Source organism: Salvelinus sp. IW2-2015, linkage group LG33, assembly GCF_002910315.2.
Source record: "Salvelinus sp. IW2-2015 linkage group LG33, ASM291031v2, whole genome shotgun sequence".
NCBI lineage: Eukaryota > Metazoa > Chordata > Actinopteri > Salmoniformes > Salmonidae > Salvelinus > Salvelinus sp. IW2-2015.
The window spans coordinates 23,488,488-23,508,522 of NC_036872.1; the positions used below are offsets into that span (position 1 = coordinate 23,488,488).

At 43.0% G+C, this 20,035-nt stretch overlaps 1 protein-coding gene and 1 pseudogene across 2 annotated transcripts; one reads left to right on the forward strand and one right to left on the reverse strand.

Annotated features, from left to right (window-relative positions):
• The first annotated feature begins 29 nt into the window (after positions 1-29).
• On the forward strand, positions 30-15,087 carry LOC111957507 (ankyrin repeat and death domain-containing protein 1B-like). Of its 2 annotated transcripts, XR_011474685.1 has the most exons (16): positions 30-437; positions 1,362-1,462; positions 1,622-1,720; positions 1,847-1,945; positions 5,411-5,515; positions 5,646-5,750; positions 5,878-5,976; positions 6,228-6,326; positions 6,485-6,583; positions 6,737-6,835; positions 7,091-7,189; positions 7,301-7,396; positions 7,886-8,087; positions 8,379-8,510; positions 8,608-10,824; positions 13,914-15,087. XR_011474685.1 is itself a non-coding variant. In XM_023978351.3 (15 exons), the coding sequence occupies exons 1-15, from the start codon at positions 272-274 to the stop codon at positions 8,661-8,663; spliced, it is 1,656 nt and encodes a 551-aa protein (XP_023834119.1). In that variant the 5' UTR covers positions 30-271; the 3' UTR covers positions 8,664-11,780. The 2 variants fall into 2 exon arrangements, 1 of the variants encoding a protein (XP_023834119.1); XM_023978351.3 differs by lacking the exon at positions 13,914-15,087 and having other exon boundaries at positions 8,608-11,780.
• Positions 11,321-18,661, reverse strand: LOC111957528 (centrosomal protein POC5-like; annotated as a pseudogene).
• Positions 18,662-20,035: the final 1,374 nt, after the last annotated feature.

Below are 20,035 nucleotides of genomic sequence, written 5' to 3' on the forward strand. Positions count from 1 at the left end.
AGCGAGTCTGTGAAGGGTGTGGGCTTCTAGAGTAAACAGGGGTCAGCCTTCCAGCCCTGGTAATGTACATACACTGCTCCATTTCCACACCACTTTGTATTCCTTATGCAGTAAGAACCTCTGTATCTGCTTCAGTGAAAAGGTCCAGTTCCTGACCAGACTTTCTGCATTCATTCAGTAATGCTATATGGTTGTTTGGCAAGACAAGTATTAAACAGAGACCGACTGGGATCCAGCCCAGGATACAGGGAGAAGTCACCAGATATTCACCATGGAGAGAATGTCCTTGAAGGAGAGGATGGGGGCGCAGCTGATGAAGGAGCTGAACCTGAACCCTAAAAAAACAAAAAACACAAAAAAAGCAGTCAAGGGGTTCACTGACTTTATACAGAACATGGAGACAGAGGAGACCAACAGTTACAATAACGAAGAAATGTGTGAGTACCAGGTATGTGTGTGTGCCGGTGTGAACGTGTGTCCGTGAGCATGTAAATGGGTAACACCTAAGCCCTGTTTAGATTTGTTTTATTTGATCAAAAACATCATTCAACGTTTTATTCAACATAACTTGAGTAAACACTGAACGTTAACAAAAAAACATTTACTTGAAATGCAGTGGAGATGCAAAGTTTGGTAACAGAATGAGGGTTTGTGCTGTTTGTGCCATCTGCACTGTTATTCAAGTGAATGTGTTTTTGAAAWTTTTTAGGTGGAAATTGTTCAAAGTAGTCTTTGTGCATATAGTTGTAGGGTTTGTTTAACTTTGCAATCACTGGTTTTTGTTTGACATACATTTTAAAGTGTCTCCGCATCATCTGTCACAGTGGAATTGTCCCAAAGTCAAATTTAACAGTAAGAATAATAGCCTGAGGCAACAGATCCTTACTTCTGCCCTGTTTAACAGGATCGGAAATTGTGTTCTTGTAAATATGGTATTAAATGTTGAGAAACATTGGTGAATATTCATTCAATGCAAACAAATTATTTTGTAGACCAAAGCAAGCAATGAATATCCTTAACCTCTTAATTATAATCACTGTGCAAAGATTATGTTATGATAATATACTGTAGAAATGATAATGCTCTTGACCAAATCCCTGATCATTCTTATGGTTGAATCCATGTTGGAAAACCTTAGGTGTGTTACCATGTATCTGTCATGGGTAATGGTTTGACTGGATGTGAACATCCAGTGTGCAAAGAGCTGTGTTTGTATTAGCCACACACACCCACCTTACCAATTCCACCCTCATACTAGTCATAATAATTGAAATTTCACACCCCCATGTTCTCAAAAGAAAAACATGCATATTGATGTATTACTTATTGTGAAGCACCTGGTGAGTCTTATGTGTTTGCAGTGCTGGAGCTAGAGAAGGAGTACATTGAAGCAGCAAAGATAAATGATGTACAGACCATGAAGATTCTGGGAAGGGCAGTCAAGGTTGACGCAAAGAACTTGGTGAGTCAGTCCTCATATCCATAGGAACATCATCTCCGTACTGCAGTTAGTGGGACTACATGAGACTTTCATGTACTATTGCTGTTACTTCTTTATTAGAACCATGTATTCTGTTCTGTGTCACTTGTTAGAATAACTTGTCCCATGCATTGACCCTAGCATGATCGCACTGCCCTGCACTATGCAGTTGCTGGAAAAAACATAGAGGCCGTCCAAGTCCTTCTCCAGCGCAGAGCAAATATCAATCAAGAGGACAAGGTAGGAAGACATCACTTTTCCGGTGTTACTGATGGTGACTTAAAGCTTCTCCTCTTCAACAAACTCAGGAGAGAATGGCCATGGTTTGTCAAAATTAAACTCTCTCTTTCATACATACTCACACAGCATGGAGTGACAGCCATCCACCTGGCTGCCTGGTTTGGGAGTCTGCCCATCCTGAAGTTGCTTGTGCAGGGTGGTGCTGATCAGAAGGTTGAGAATGCGGTAGGGAACCTCTGTTCCTATTCAGGGAAGGTCTTGAATATTTCTCAGAAATCCCTTTCCTCGATCTGCTGGTCAGACCTAAGCTGTTCTCTGACATCTCAGCCATCTAGGATATCAATTACAATAATCAACCATCAACACAATTTCTCCATAACCATTTGAGAATACAAAATGTCAAGTTCTCTTGTCATGTACAGTGCCTTTGGAAAGTATTCAGACCCTTTGACTTTTTCCACATTTTGTTAGGTTATAGCCTTATTCTAAAATGTATTTGTTTTTTCCCCCTCAATGTACATACAATACCCCACAATGACAAAGCGAAAACTTTTGTTAATTTAAATTTGCTAATTTATAAAAAAAAATATATAAATAATATCACATTTCCATAAGTATTCAGACCTTCTTGCGTATGACGCTACAAGCTTGACACACCTATATTTGGGGAGTTTCTCCCATTTTACTTTGCAGATCCTGTCAAGCTTTGTCAGGTTGGATGGGGAGTGTTGCTGCACAGCTATTTTCAGGTCTCTCCAGAGATGTTCGATCAGGTTCAAGTCCGGGCTCTGGCTGGGCCACTCAAGGACATGCAGAGACTTGTCCCGAAGCCACTCCTGCGTTGTCTTGGCTGTGTGCTCAGGGTCATTGTCCTGATGGAAGGTGAATCTTCACCCCAGTCTGAGGTCCTGATCTCTCTGGAGCAGGTTTTCATCAAGGATCTCTCTGTACTTTTCTCTGTTCATCTTTGCCTCGACCCTGACTAGTCTCCTAGTCCCTGCCGCTGAAAAACACCCCCCAGACCAAGGCCCTTCTCCTCCGATTGCTCAGTTTGGCCGGGCGGCCAGCTCTCGGAAGAGTCTTGGTGGTTCCAAACATCTTCAATTTAAGAATGATGGAGGCCACTGTGTTCTTGGGGACCTTCAATGCTGCAGACACTTTTGTTGTACCCTTCCCCAGATCTGTGCCTCGACACAATCCTTTCACGGAGCTCTACGGACAATTCCTTTGACTATATGGCATGGTTTTTGCTCTGACATGCACTGTTAACTGTGGGACCTTATACAGACAGGTGTGTGCCTTTCCTAATCATGTCCAATCAATTGAATTTACCACAGGTGGACTCCAATCAAGTTGTAGAAACATCAAGGATGATCAATGGAAACAGGATGTGCCTGAGCTCAATTTCGAATCTCATAGCAAAGAGTCTGAATACTTACAGTTGAAGTCGGAAGTTTACATACACTTAGGTTGGAGTCATTAAAACTAGTTTTTCAACCACTCCACAAATTTCTTGTTAACAAACTATAGTTTTGGCAAGTCGGTGAGGATATCTACTTTGTGCATGCCACAAGTAATTWTTCCAAAAATTGTTTACAGACAGATTATTTCACAAATAATTCACTGTATCACAATTCTAGTGGGTCAGACGTTTACATACACTAAGTTGACTGTGCCTTTAAACAGCTTGGAAAATTCCAGAAAATGATGTCATGGCTTTAGAAGCTTCTGATCATTTGAGTCAATTGGAGGTGTACCTGTGGATGTATTTCAAGGCCTACCTTCAAACTCAGTGCCTCTTTGCTTGACACCATGGGGAAATCAGCCAAGACCTCAGAAAAATAATTGTAAACCGCCACAAGTCTGGTTCATCCTTGGGAGCAATTTCCAAATGCCTGAAGGTACCACATTCATCTGTACAAACAATAGTATTCAAGTATAAACACCATTGGACCACGCAGTCGTCATACCGCTCAGGAAAGAGATGCGTTTTGTCTCCTAGAGATGAACGTACTTTGCTGTGAAAAGTGCAAATCCCCCAAAAAGTGCAATACAAAAGTATCTATATCTTTTTTTTTTTTTTATTTGTATCCCATTTTCTCCAATTTTCGTGGTATCCAATCGCTAGTAATTACTATCTTGTCTCATCGCTACAACTCCCGTACGGGCTCGGGAGAGACGAAGGTCGAAAGCCATGCGTCCTCCGAAGCACAACCCAACCAAGCCGCACTGCTTCTTAACACAGCGCGCCTCCAACCCGGAAGCCAGCCGCACCAATGTGTCGGAGGAAACACCGTGTACCTGGCCCCCTTGGTTAGCGCGCACTGCGCCCGGCCCCGCACAGGAGTCGCTGGAGCGCGATGAGACAAGGATATCCCTACCGGCCTAACCCGGACGACGCTATGCCAATTGTGCGTCGCCCCACGGACCTCCCGGTCGCGGCCGGCTGCGACAGAGCCTGGGCGCGAACCCAGAGACTCTGGTGGCGCAGCTAGCACTGCGATGCAGTGCCCTAGACCACTGCGCCACCCGGGAGGCCCAAAAGTATCTATATCCACAGTAAAACGAGTCCTATATCGACATAACCTGAAAGGCCGCTCAGCAAGGAAGAAGCCACTGCTCCAAACTGCCATAAAAAACCCAGACTACGGTTTGCAACTGCACATGGGTACAAAGATCGTACTTTTGGAGAAATGTCCTCTGGTCTGATGAAAGAAAAATAGAACTGTTTGACCATAATGACCATCGTTATGTTTGGAGGGAAAAGGGGGAGGCTTTCAAGCCGAAGAACACCATCCCATCCGTGAAGCACGGGGGTGGCAGCATCATGTTGTGGGGGTGCTTTGCTGCAGGAGGAACATTATGTGGATATATTGAAGCAACATCTCAAGACATCAGTCAGGAAGTTAAAGTTTGGTCGCAACTGGGTCTTCCAAATGGACAATGACCCCAAGCATACTTCCAAAGTTGTGGCAAAATGGCTTAAGGACAACAAAGTCAAGGTATTGGAGTGGCCATCACCTCATCCTATAGAAAATGTGTGGGCAGAATTGAAAAAGCGTGTGCGAGCAAGGAGGCCTACACACCTGACTCAGTTACACCAGCTCTGTCAGGAGGAATGGGCCAAAATTCACCCAAATTATTGTGGGAAGCTTGTGGAAGGCTACCTGAAACGTTTGACCCAAGTTAAACAATTTAAAGGCACTGTTACCAAATACTAATTGAGTGTATGTAAACTTCTGACCCACTGGGAATGTGATGAAAGAAATAAAAGCTGAAATATATCATTATCTCTACTATTATTCTGACATTTCACATTCTTAAAATAAAGTAGTGATCCTAACTGACCTAAGACAGGGAATTTTTTACTAGAATTAAATGTCAGGAATTGTGAAAAACTSAGTTTAAATGTATTTGGCTAAGGTGTATGTAAACCTCCGACTTCAACTCTATGTAAATAAGGTATTTCAGTTTTTATTTTTTATACATGTTTATACATTTCAAAAATGTTTAAGAACCTGTTTCGATTTGTCATTGTGGGGTATTGTGTAGATTGCATAGGATTTATTTAAATGTATTATATTTTAATAAATAAGGCTGTAGCGTAACAAAATGTGGAAAAAGTCAAGGGGTCTGAATACTTTCCGAAGGCACTGTATGGAGATGATGAGTTGTATTCTCACTTCTCAGCTGGGAATGAACATCATGCACTGTGCTGCCATCAACAACCACACTGACATAATGACATTCATCATCTACGACCTGATGATGAAAGAGCTGGACAAAGAGGACCTGGTAACTACATAGACATACAGTATCAGTAACCATTGCATCCATTTCAAATATTGATTGGGCTGAATTAGTTCAATAAGCTGACCCTTTTTCTTCATCTCCTAACCCCCCCCCCTGCACCAATCTCGCTCAGTCTGGACACAGAGCGTTTGCTTTGGCAGCAGAGCATGGCTCTGTGGAGATGCTGCAGATGTTGATGGAAGAGACGTACAATATGGCCACCATGGAGGAAGACCAGGTGTGTGTGTGTGTCACACCTATCAGGGGGCTGTAGGACTGTTTATTCCTCTATCTCCCCTTCCTGTTCACTGTCTTTCTCTCCCTTCCTCATTTCCTCCTGCTTTTCCTCTTTCTCTAAATGCTAGAATGGGAACACACCTCTGCATTTGGCTGCCAGCAATGGCCACTTGGATGTCGTCCAGCTACTGCTGAAGAGCTTTGAAACTCGCAATGAAGTCAATACGGTAAAGTCCCACTGTAAACGCTGTCTGGAGCGGTTTGATTCTGATAATGGCCATTGAAGGCCAAAATGTTCATATTTGAACTTTGCTTAAATGTAAAAAATAATCTTTAATGGTGAGCGAGTGCTGCGCATTTTCCTTTTCAATGGAGCTGTTTGATTGCCAGCATGTATGATGGTGTGTGCTCAATGGCTACACCTTGCAGTAGCTGCTTTAGGTCAATGGCTGATAAATGACTGATGTATTCGTGGCAGGCTGGGGAGACGGCTCTATACCTTGCTGCTGCCGCTGCCAATGAGGACTGCGTCCAGGCTCTGTTGGAGGCAGGCTGTGACCCAAACATTGTCACCATGGTAGGCCTGTAAACATAAACCACACCCTTCAACTATTCACTAAAATGGTCGCCACCAGGCATAGTTACTAAATCACACCCAGTTTATTCTACTTCAGTACTTTACCTACTAATAGTCTCCTAGACCTCTCTATTCAATGGGAACCTCTCCTCTCTTAGGACCAAAGCAGTGCTCTACACCCTGTCTCTGAGAAAGGCCACACATCGTTGGTGAGACTCCTCATAGAGAACTCGGCCCAGGTGGACTTACAAAACCAGGTGAGAGTGAGCATAGTGAACTGGTCCTACGTCTTGGTCAACCATGAATAAAGCCAACCCGTTATCTGTGTAATTACTCAGTAGTCTGTAGTATGACCTGACATCAGAGAGAGTTTCTATATAATGGTCCATTTTGGTTGTCTCCATTGGCAGCACCTCCAGGCTCCTCTCTACCTGGCAGTGAAGAACTGTCACATCCCTGTCATCCACACACTGCTCGAGGCTGGCTGCAACATCAACGTCACTGATCACGTACGTACAACACGTGCACTCAGTCCACTTGTAAAAGAGTATACTCAGTCCACATTAATGTTATAATGAATTAGTTGCGTCCCAAATGGCACCCTATTCTCTGCATAGTGCATTACTAGTCCCGGGTCCTGTCAAAATTAGTGCACTATGTAGGACAGAGACATTGTAATGGTTGAAGTTATGGGTTTGGTAATCTGACCCTAGATCTGTGGTTAAGGGAAACTTATACCTTGAGCTCCTGTCTGTCCTCCTAAGAGGTCCCAGACTGTCCTGCATGTAGCTGCAGAGCTGGCCAGAGTGGACACTGTTGAGATGCTTCTGAAAGCTGGGATGGACCTAGTCCTCCAAGACAAGGTGAAACATGGACACCGAGAATGATGATCTAACCATGAATAGGCTCATTTGACCCCTCTCCTCTTCACGGCAACTTCCCACTCAACACACAACTGTTTCTGTTTTGAGCAGCAGGGTAAGACAGCACTGGGTGTGGCAGCCCGAGCAGACGAGGTCATCATCGTGGACATGATCATCAAGGCAGAGAGATATTTGACATGGAGGATGGTAATGTTAACAGAGGACCACAATGGAAATAACTAACTTCAGTGTGTGTTTGTTTATCCTCTATAATTGTAAATGAATGTAGAACGTGTAGCCTACTGTTGTGTGAGACCTCCCTATAAGTGATATAGCTGTACTGTATGATCAAATGCGGTAAATTCAATCAGAGACTAATATGTAGCAGAAGTCATCTGCTAATCAATTTACAGTCATCACAGATTATTAATTTCCTAAAGTCACAACTCCAGATGAATCCCTGTAATACCATTAACGCTGGCAGTGGGAACATTATTTATGGACCTGAAATGCTTGACAATCAATTTCAGTGTCAATTTGATTCAGCATATCTTCCATACCCAACCTGACAGTCAAAGCAAGTGGCTCTGGCATTCAATAAGCATGGGACTATGTGTGCTTATCTCTGGACACTCACTGCTGTCAGTTTGTGAAGCTTGTCCTTTCTCAGGTGACTAGATGTGATTACCCTTCCAGGCCAACACTGAGCTTAATGAGAACCTTCACAGCCAGACTCCGCTGACGTTTAAATTAGACCACCGCACGGAGAGCAAACAGACCCGCGGCAGCGCCTGGCACCTGGCCTACCGCCTGCTGAAGCCAGGCGACTGGAAGAGGCTGGCGCTGCACTGGAATTTCACTGAGCAGCAGGTGGCTGCCATTGAGGAGCAGTGGACAGGTGACACACACAACACCTTTGGCTCACAGTGTAGCGCAGGGGATAATCATTCACAGGAATATCAATTGAAACTCATTCATTTATCAATACCAAGTGTAAAGATAAAATATATAAATCGGTAAGAGGGATTCTGTACTCATTTGACATTGTTCCAAAAACAAGCCACTTGGGTGACATTACCAAGGAAAGCCTTAACTACACTAAGTAATTTAACTCTTATTTTACCAGGGAAGTGGACTCAGAACATATTCTAATTTAATGTGTTTGCTTTCTGTGTGTGTGTATATATAGGGCAGCAGAGCTACCAGGAACATGGGAACAGGATGCTGTTGATCTGGCTTCATGGGGTAGAGCTGGCCCAAAGGAGTCCTGCTAAAGAGCTGTACCAGGGCCTGCTTGCCATAGGCAACAAGACCATAGCAGGTATGGGGTGTCCATGACCCTTACCTCATAGGAAAATATAACATTTATGTTTAAGTCATAACAGCAAATTACAGATGGGTGTTTTGTTGTTTTACAGATAAAATACGAATGGACAGAGAGGAAGGAGACATGAAGAAATGCATCCTTTCATAAAGGTGGAAAAAAATGACATGGGCATACGTTGAGTCAACAAGATTATTTTTTCAATGGATATTTATGTATATATTTAGTGAATGGTTTATTATTCTATGAGCCCATTTTCTTCCAATTCATGTTTTATTCATGTTCCATCATTCCAGCAATTTACATTAAGGGTTTACGGTGCAGAATGTGGCTAAAACATAAACATATGGCTTTGATATAATCCTGAAAATTTGAACACAGGTGTTGTTCTCCACACATCAACAATTTTAGGTTAAACCTGGGATGCAAACTAGTCACCTTAGGCAGAATTCGCCGTTTTGAATCCAAAATGTGATTCGTGTAGATCCGATGAGAAAAGTTTGGAKGGGAGGGGCTTTGGATCACTACTAGCTTTAAGTGAACGAGTGATGCGCGTTAGGAGCAATACTGGCTGTATCCAAGGCAATCGTTCACATAACGACAGAATGCAGCACGCGACTGAAGAGATAAGAGACAACCAACTTGCTAGTTACAGCATCAGCGCGTGCTCTGGAAATACAGCGGGAAAGAGGTAGCTGAGAGGCCTGACCACCGAGACGGGGTCGAGGAGATGAAGCTTACTTCATGAGCTGTAACCGAAAAACAGCTGCCATTTGGAAAGTGTGGAACAAGTATTGTTACGTATCTTGCTAGCTGAATCGAATTATCATTTAGCAAGCCAGAGAAATGTTGAGCAACATTAGCCAATTTAAACTCAATTATTTGATCAGTTATGGTGCGAAAATTAGACAGCTAACGTTACAACATCAGATGCGCTAACGTTAGTAACCTAACCAATTCGCTATAGTATTAACTGGTATACTACTCCTTGCCTTTCCTCAAGTTATAACGCGTTAGTTGCTTACTGGACCCTGGCAATCTGTGTGAAATGTTAACTATCTAAAGTAACGTTGTGTGGTTAATTTAAAGAATTAGATGAACATGAGGCAGGGATGAAGTGTAGCTTGGCCTGGCTTAAACTGGATGCCGCCATAGAGGTGAAAGGAACACCACACACTTGTGGGGTATGCCAGGTGTARTCTCTGCCTGAAAGATCAATTATGCAAACAAAGGGTATCATGCTCTGCTGGCACATTGTAGAACATGTGTACAATGTAATAATGTGTAGCCCAAAGATAGCTATTGTTGTGTTGAATGTGACAGTAACGTGTGAGTGAGGGGGGATTATTACATGTTTTACTCGGTGAACATTTTTGCACACAGCCATGTGCACTTGCTCGATGTCTACTATAGTGGCCACTATAATAGAGCAAAAATAGAATGCCTGTTTTTCAATCAAATTTGATTAGTCACATGCGCCGAAGACAACAGGTGTAGCACTAAAATGCTTACTTACGAGCCCCGAACCAACAATGCAGTTTCAAAAAATACGCATAAGAGATGATAAAAGTAACAAGTAATTCTATTTCTACTTTGTTTTATTTAGATGTGTGTGGTCACAACCATTCTATTATAAAGGCTGTCATGGCTAACTGCAATATTAGTGTATTATTCTGTCAAGACTTGAGTGTCATTTGCAGTAAAGTCTTGGCAACAAATAACATTGGATTGCTTTCTTTACTTTTTTTAGTTGCGAGTTAGGTTCACATTAACCACTTTTTATTTTACACAGACTGATCATGTCGATCATATTTGTTGTTGTTTAATTAGTTAACCTGCATTTCACCCCAGCATGGATTTTTTGCATGTTTTGGTGGAGAAAGAAAAAGTGTCACCTTTTTGGGCCCTCACCGGTTTGCGTCCCTGGGTAAAACTACTAGTGAAATGGTCATCATTTAAATAACAAGATGGTTCCATCAGTCGCCATTCTATTTTCCATTCCGGAGTGTTAGAAATATCAGGTGTAGGTGTAGCATATGTCTAAACTATTTGGGAATATTCAAACGTGCAGGTGTATCAGCTTGACTAAGTCATGTATGGGAAGACTATTTGCATAGAAGGTGGGTGGAATGTTCCTATGCGATATGGTTTTGTTTGTGTGTGTTTACTCAACCACTTTGATAGAGTGTATGTGGTAGGCTGAGTGTGTTCTGGAGGAACTCTGGCCCTGCTGATTGGAGGAGGAGAAGCTGCTGTGGCCTGACCCGCTGGGAGAGAGAAAGGGAGACAGGGTGAGGTCCATCCAGCAAAGGTGTGTTTCTACAGATCATTAATCTACTTGTTTTGGTGATTTTGATTCATTGTAAAATAGACATGTTTGGTGCTGATGGTGTGACGGGGTGTTGGCGCTCCACGATAGCGGTCATGGGAGGAGCCACACCCATGACTTATAGGTTGCTGGGAGTGCGGACAAAGCTGTGTGCGCAGAGGTCGGAGCGTGCCGTGATGCATGCGGTCAAGGTTTTGGAGGCTTTCTGTTGACTCGCTGTGATCACCCGTGTACTGACCTGATACAGATTATGATCATTAAGGAACAGTCAATAAATACGGGACCTTTCACTTTGTTTGACAAATGGTGAGGAAAACAGTAACCAGAGACAGTGGCTGACACCCTTTTCCCAAACACTTCTCATCATGGATTTAACAATGATAACACCAATCCAATGATTGTAGATCCATGACAAAGTGGGAGAGGAGTAGCGAATTGGGACATAGCCACGATAAGCTCCCAGTGCCATAGATCAATGTCAGTACGAACCGGTCTGTGCTCTGTGGGAGCTTGCAAAGCCACTAAACCTGTCTGGGAGCTTGCAGTACCCCCTGGTGGTAGGGTGCTGTGGAACACCTCTGCCCTGGAACCCACCTGAGAGCGAGTGAGTGGGCAGATTTTAAGAGTGAGTGGGCAGATTTTAAGAGTGATTGTAGAAGCCCATACATAGAGGAGATGAAGAAATTAGACAAACTGATCCACTGTAAATATAACAGGCCTATCCAATGTATCACATAGTGGGTGTTTGAGGAGTCAGTATTGTGTAGTGACAATTACACCCATATGAAATACTGTTAATGAGAAAATGTTAAGCCTTGAGAAAGAATAGATACAACGGCAGGAAATGTGACTATGTTTAATGATGGCGGAACCTGATCCGTAATAGTGAAAACTGTTGCATGCACTGTAACCAGGGTGTGTGAGTCTCACTGTCTCTGTCACTCTGGGACGATGGTACGGGGGGGTCAAAGTGGAGTGGGCTGAACAGAGGCGGCGGGCCAATGAGCCTGAGCCAGGATCGTGCTGGAGGGGTGGAGCATCTGTGAAGGGAAGACCAATAAGATCAGTCATATAATGTGTACACAGTAGAGGTTGACCGATTATGATTTTAACACCGATACAAAAAATATATAGTGTTGGAGAAGAAAGTAAAAGTGCAATATGTGCCATGTAAGAAAGCTAACGTTTAAGTTCCTTGCTCAGAACATGAGAACATATGAAAGCTGGTCTTCTTAGCATGAGTCTTCAATATTCCCAGGTAAGAAGTTTAGGTTGTAGTTATTATAGGAATTATAGGACTATTTCTCTCTATACAATTTGTATTTCATATACCTTTGACTAATGGATGTTCTTATAGGCACTTTAGTATTGCCAGTGTAACAGTATAGCTTCCATCCCTCTCCTCGCCGCTACCTGGGCTCGAACCAGGAACACATCGACAACAGCCACCCTCGAAGCAGCGTTACCCATGCAGAGGAAGGGGAACAACTACTCCAAGTCTCAGAGCGAGTGACGTTTGAAACGCTATTAGCGCGCACCCCGCTAACTAGCTAGCCATTTCACATCGGTTACACCAGCCTAATGCTTGAAGCATTGCGAAGAGCTGCTGGCAAAACGCACGAAAGTGCTGTTTGAATGAATGCTTACGAGCCTGCTGGTGCCTACCATCGCTCAGTCAGACTGCTCTATCAAATAAAAGACTTAATTATAACATAACACAGAAATACGAGCCTTAGGTCATTAATATGGTCGAATCCGGAAACTCATCTCGAAAACAAAACGTTTATTCTTCAGTGAAATACGGAACCGTTCCGTATTTTATCTAACGGGTGGCATACATAAGTCTAAATATTCCTGTTACATTGCACAACCTTCAATGTTGTCATAATTACGTAAAATTCTGGCAAATTAGTTTGCAATGAGCCAGGCGGCCCAAACTGTTGCATATACCCTGACTGCGTGCAATGAACGCAAGAGAAGTGACACAATTTCACCTGCTAACCTGGATTTCTTTTAGATAAATATGCAGGTTTAAAAATATATACTTCTGTGTATTGATTTTAAGAAAGGCATTGATGTTTATGGTTAGGTACACGTTGGAGCAACGACAGTCCTTTTTCGCAAATGCGCACTGCATCGATTATATGCAACGCAGGACACGCTAGATCAACAAGTAATATCATCAACCATGTGTAGTTATAACTAGTGATTGATTGATTGTTTTTTATAAGATAAGTTTAATGCTAGCTAGCATTCGCGTAACAGGCGGGCCCTAATTAATCGGTCGACCTCTAGTACACAGGTTTATGTCCTGAAGTCAGCTTCATGACTGGACAGGTCAAAGATGACAAACAAATAAGCCCAATATGATCAAATCTGACCAACAGAAATCACATTGTCAGTTGTAAAATGAGACAAATGACTGTATGACATTCCAGGTCCCCCCCTAAAACAACCTACAAAGCTCAATTATTACACAGATAAATGAAACAGCAACAAGAAACACTAATACTCTTACTTTAAGCTGAACCCTACAATGTCTTATACATGCATAAGCATGATGACCACACACAAACACAATCAGAAAAAGTCCTTGCCCATCAGTCAATGCCAGACCAAGGTTACAACCTCCACAAAGAGCACCACTCAGTCAGCACATTCAAAGATTTAGCATCATCACGCCATCCAATGAATGAGCCAGAGGAAAGAAAAACGTCCCCCTCCACATAAATCTATACTATCAAAGTGTCAATAGTAGCAGACTGCACTCTATTGGACAACTAGTGTCTGTTTTACTGTAGCATAGGCTAATAAACCATGTGTGGGTTGATCATATGGACTGGGAAAGGTAGTATTATACACTTATTTTTTAAAGAATCTGTTCTATGAATGAAAATGTCAGGAACAGAAGTTTCTTGACAGAGCCGTGTGTGTGTCACTAACCGTGCAGGTTGTGCACCGTGCGTCCCTTTCCAGTGTGGAACATGCTGAGGCCCTCCATGTTGAGGACACGCACCCCTCATAAAAGCCTTCTTCATGGACTTCTCATAATGCTCCCTCTCTGCCTGCAGGCTCTGGATCTCAGCCTGGGCCGCATCCACCGCTGCCACGTGCTACTAACCGGGAGAGGGAAAAGAAGGAGAGAAGAGGGATGAGAAAGAGTGTGTGGGGAAGGAGGAGAGAGAGGGACTAATTAATGTATCATCGTTGTTAACCGTACTGTAATTAAAATTCAAAGGTAACATTGTGGAAAACATGAGAGGCTAGATTGTTACTGAGGAATAAAGGTTAAAGGGAAGCATGTTTCAAATCACTAACTCTGAACTGACCAGTCTCTCTGCAATGTCTATGCTCCATTTCCTCTCTTCTCTCACTCACAGTAATAACCAGCTCTCCCTCACTCTGTGCTAGGCCTGTGTTCTGTTCTAGCTCCATTCTTTCTCTTCACGTCTATGGTACTGCCAATAACTCTAGCCGATTCAATTCCTCTCTTCCATTCCAATACCCCCCTCCCTCCCTTTCTGCTAGGACTGCTCTACTACATGTCTATGGCTCAATCACTGCTCTAGCTCCTCTCTTTCACTGGGCTTTCAGCCTCCATCAATTACATGTTTAGTCAATCAAGCTCACTCACTGTGATTGATGAATAACTGCTGAAGTAAAGCAATGTTATTAACCTCCACAAAACCTGGTTTACAGACAAACCTTCAAAAATGTGTATTTGCCATTTAAAAAGCTGTCAGGTCTGCGGAACTGTGCAGTATGGTGAGTGACAACTATTTATATAAGACAATGTTTGTCCAGTTAGTGTAGCTAGCTACTGTCCTGTGCTCATGTGAAACTCTGGGTAAATTGTATTATTTTAGTACAGAACACCCAACAAAAACAATAAATTCACATTTCAGAGTGTTAGAATTACATATGATCTCTGTTTCCATGGTTGGAACTGTATCGGCCTACTGTATGCAGCAACCTGTACGTGTGTAGTGTGTGCAGCTCTTCCCTCCTTACCTCTGCCATCTTGTCCTCGTAGTCAGCCGACAGGTGCACATAGACCTCTGCCCGGGCGCGGCACATCTTCCACCTCCCCTGGACCAGGGCATGCCAGCCTGCCCACACCTTCCTCTTCAGCTGCAGACTGTAGTGCTGCTCTGCCAGCCGYGCACTGTGGGCCTGGAGAGAAGGGAGGGGACACGGGGGAAAGCAGGATAGACCAGGGACAGGAGGAGAAATGTTTAGAAAGACTCAACTACGCAGGGTTCAAACCCACAAATGAACAAAAAACAACTTTGATTTTCTACTTTTCAGATATTTAGTGAAAGATGTATTAAATACTGTAATTGTCACAGTTTGAGAAACAGACGGCTCACAAGTCCTCAACTGGCAGCTTCATTAAATAGTACCCGCAAAACACCAGTCTCAACGTCAACAGTGAAGAGGCGACACCGGGATGCTGGCCTTCTAGGCAGCGTTCCTCTGTCCAGTGTCTGTCCTTTTGCCCATCTTAATCTTTTCTTTTTATTGGCCAGTCTGAGATATGGCTTTTTCTTTGCAGCTCTGGCTAAAAGACCAGCATCCCGGAGTCACCTCTTCGCTGTTTACGTTGAGACTGGTGTTTTGTGGGTACTATTTAATGAAGCTGCCAGTTGAGGACCTGTGAGGTGTTTGTTTCTCAAACTAGACACTCTAATGTACTTGCTGATAATGGGCCTCTGTACGCCTATGTAGTTATTCCATTTTTTWWAATATAAATCTGCAGTTTCCAGCTACAATAGTCATTTACAACATTAACAATGTCTACACTATTTCTGATCAATTTTATGTTATTTTAATATATGTTCATCTCCAAGCTAAAATAAATCTCCAGACATTGAATAGATAGACAATAAAGAAGCAGGGCAGGCTAAACTAGAGGCTGTCGCTCCAGGTGTCATGGATGTTCTCCATCTTGTTCATGTTCTCCTCAGAGATAAATATCTCAGTCACCATGGTAACCAGGTGGTCTAGGCTGCTGTGTCTGCGCCTCTCAAACGGCGTCTGCAGTCTGTCTGAGACAACAGACGACCTACCGGCCATCTTTTCATTACCTGGATGTCAAGAGATTGGCTTTATTTTCTGCACACAAACCTGATAAACAAAATAATGTTTGATCCCAGGTGGTGCAGTTGTCTAAGGCTGAGATTCTGGGTTCGAGCCCAGGCTCTGTCGCAGCCGGGAGGCCCATGGGGCTGGGCACAATTGGCACAGCGTCGTCCGGGTCAGGGAGGGTTTGTCCGCACTAGCGACTCCTGTGGCGGGCCGGGCGCAGTGCACACTGACCAGGTCGCCAGGTGTACGGACACATTGATGCGGCTGTCTTCTGGGTTGGATGTGCATTGTGTGGGTTGTGTTTCGGAGGACGCATGGCTCTCGACCTTCGCCTATCCCGAGTCCGTACGYGAGTTGCAGCGATGAGACAAGACAGTAACTACTACCGATTGGATACCACGAAATTGGGGAGAAGAAGGGGGTACTTTTAAAAAAAAGAGTATAATAATGTTTGATTAGAACTCTGGGAGCATCAAAATAGTATATTATAGTTTTATATATCCTAAAGCCTGTTCAGTCTCATGGTCTTTATAAAAATGATTTTTATTGGACTAAATAGAAAGCATATAGCTGTCTGCTTTGGCTGTGTGTGATTACCCTCAGATGTGCATTAGTGTGCCCTGGGCTCTACTATAACAAGGGAAGCCCTTGCTGCTGACCCCACCCCCCTGCTAGAGCATCTCCCATCTTCAGCTTCAGAAACAGCCTGGGAGGCAGAGAGAGCCGGAGAGAGAAAGAAACAGAGCGAGAGACTAAGTGTGACCGTAAGAATGCTAAGTAAGACTGGTTCCTGATCCAGGAATGCATTTATGTCAATATCTTAATTAAATCCAGAAGAAGGAAGAAAAAAGCACTCTAAAGAGCAGTTTGGGCATGATGCCAGCATATCATTACAAATCAGGCGCACAAAATCCTGCCTGCTTTTTACATCCCAGTGCACTACTCCATGACAGTTTAAGCTCTACAACGCAACTAAGAATGCCACAGTCTGGAGAAAAGACTGAGACCAGGTGTAAGCTTGGTTTAAGCTTGCTTGTGGTAGGTAACAGAAAATGAATGGTTCTTCTGATATTAAATAGAGTACCTCAGACAACTAAATCTTGTAATAAATAATGTGGAAATTGAGCAAGTTSAGATGACTAAACTGCTTGGAGTAACCCTAGATTGTAAACTGTCATGGTCAAAATGTATTGATGCAGTTAGTAGCTAAGATGGGGAGAAGTCTGTCTATAATAAAACGATGCTCTGCCTTAACAACACTATCAACAAGGCAGGTCCTACAGGCCCTAGTTTTGTCGCACCTTGACTACTGTTCAGTCGTGTGGTCAGGTGCCACAAAAAAGGCCTTAGGAAAATTGCAATTGGCTCAGAACAGGGCAGCATGGCTGGCCCTTGGATGTACACAGAGAGCTAATAATAATATGCATGTCAATCTCTTCTGGCTGAAAGTGGAGGAGAGATTGACTTCATCGCTACTTTTATTTATGAGAGGTATTGACATGTTGAATGCACCGAGCTGTCTGTCTAAACTGGCACACAGCTCGGACACCCATGCATGCATACCCCACAAGACATTCCACAAGAGGTCTCTTCACAGTCCCCAAGTCCAGAACAGACTATGGGAGGCACACAGTACTACATGGAGCCATGGCTACATGGAACTCTATTCCACATCAAGTAACATATGCCAGCAGTAAAATTTGATTTAAAAAAACAGATTTAAAAAAACACCTTAGGGAACAGCGGGGACTGTGAAGCAACACAAACATTGGCACAGACACATGCATACACACACACACTATACATACACATGGATTTAGTACTGTAGATATGTGGTAGTGGTGGAGTAGSGGCCATGTATTGTAATGTTTTTAAAATAGTATAAACTGCCTTAATTTTGCTGGATCCAGGGAAGAGTAGCTGCTGCCAATGGGGATCCATAATAAAATGTTTTAAATACAATACACACCTGTCATTTATGGTCTGATATTGTCAGTTATATGATTAACGTGCCTCTCAGTCTGTGTTTAGGGACAGGTATTGGCTATCATCAAGCTGTTCATTTCTCCATGTCAAGTGTTTGGGTGCTTGTGAAATACACATGGAACATTTAACAGCTTGTTGGACTTGGTGCATTCGAGTCTATGTGGGCCTGGGGTAAGAAAAACTACAACAGAGGATAAATTCTTGAAACCCAAATCCTTTATGTCAATTGATCATTTGAAGGGAGCGATGTGGAGGGCGTCAAGCTGTGTGTCTGTCAGAATGGCTTAGTGTAACGAGTGTGTGTGGTTGAGCAGCAGCCCACTGTACCTGCTGAGTGTTAGGGCCTAGCGTCATCSTTTCCACGGGAACTCTGTTCATCTGCAGACAGTTGTGATGTGTTCAGAAGCTGCAGTTGGGCACTGGGCTGCGGCTCATACTTAGGACTGACCACTGCATGGTGGAGAAGTTCTTCATATTCATCCTGTCCATAATGAAAGAAGASAGTGAGACATTGAATCCTGAATAAAGTTCTGCATAGATACTGCATGTCTCCATTGCAACTTCAAATGATCACTCAAAACAGTCAACTGATGAGTTTTTTTTACATGAAGAATTGTATTTATCTTTTTGAAGACCCCTCCACAAATCTGTAAAAGGAAGTGCTTTGTTACCTGCAGCTCAGATGAGACCGAGCTGCCCCGATCGCAGTCCCCTGGTAGAACTGGACTGCTCGAATCCCCTTCATCTGAGGAAAGATTAAAATACAACAACAAAAAATGTTATTTTACTAGGAACAGCACTTGGAATGGTCCCGTGCTGATGAAGTCAGATAGCATGATGACAAATACTAAATAGTTAATTAACATGTAAAAAAAAAAAAAAAACTATTATACTTTAATCAAAGATTTTGCCTAGAAGTGGACAGGTCGAATTTATAAGGTAGCTACGGCGAGGGTAGTCTCGCAAGGCCATCCTACAAAATCTATTTTGGTGATTCGTCAGGTGATGGCACAAAGTTTAGGCTATATTTCCAGTGATTATTTCACCAAACAAATGTTCAAAGAGCAGGTGATTGACTGGAGAAAAAAAACAACGATAGATTGGATCAACTTGTAATGAGTGACAGCAGACTGCTAAACTATGTTCAACATGATTTAGCTAGCTAACAAACGTTAGTAACGTAGCTAGCGCGAAAACACACACTGCAGCTTTGAAACAATTGTCTTGTATCATGTCATCATTTTCAAAAGTAGCTAGATAACGTTATTCAATTACTGCTTTTTAGAGTATCTCGAACTGGCTTCGTCTTGCGTTTGTTTGTTTGTAATTTGTTGAATTTGACAGTTTCAAATCGCTTGCCATGCGATTCAAACTGGCTAACTTTAGAACAAGGCGCGATTAGATTGGTTACTGGGTCGAAGGTCCTTACTACAGTACTTTTGATTGAGAAGTGCGTTTCCCTGGTAACAGTAGGCAGAAACAACACTGAACTCAAACAGAGGCGGAGGAGGAAGCCATATTACCCAAACCAAACCACTGCCCCAAACGGCCTGAGTGAACTATATTCCTTTATCCACCATCTTCGACTACATGTCATCTAAGATGATCCAAGTGGTCATGCTGTAATTTTAGCTATCTTTAGTACTGCTACTGGTATAATTAGCTGACCAGATGTAATGTTAGTCTACTGTTATATTTAATTCCAGCAAGTAAACATCTTGCACTGTAACGTTAGCTAGTGTTGCAAGTTTAAATTGATTTGTCAATGCTCCTTTATCATTTGCCATTAAGCAGGGAAAAACACCTTGGGTGTGTGTGTACATTCTTGTTTGATAGCGTATGACAGTTAGTGGCAGCAGCACTACTTACTGCTGGTTTTTTGAAGCCCACAGCAGACCATTGTGATGGTTAATGCATTAATTAAAACAATCAAACACTTATCCGTCTGAAGTAGGTATACGTCTTTGGTGAATACCACCATCCTGAGAACCTACCTTTAGACATTATAGTGTTCGTGTCAGTTGGGCAACTGCTGACACATAGCTAGGTTCATTACCCGTACAAGCGAAGACAGAAACGTCTTTGAGGTCATGAACCTCGTGCTTAATGGCATTAAACC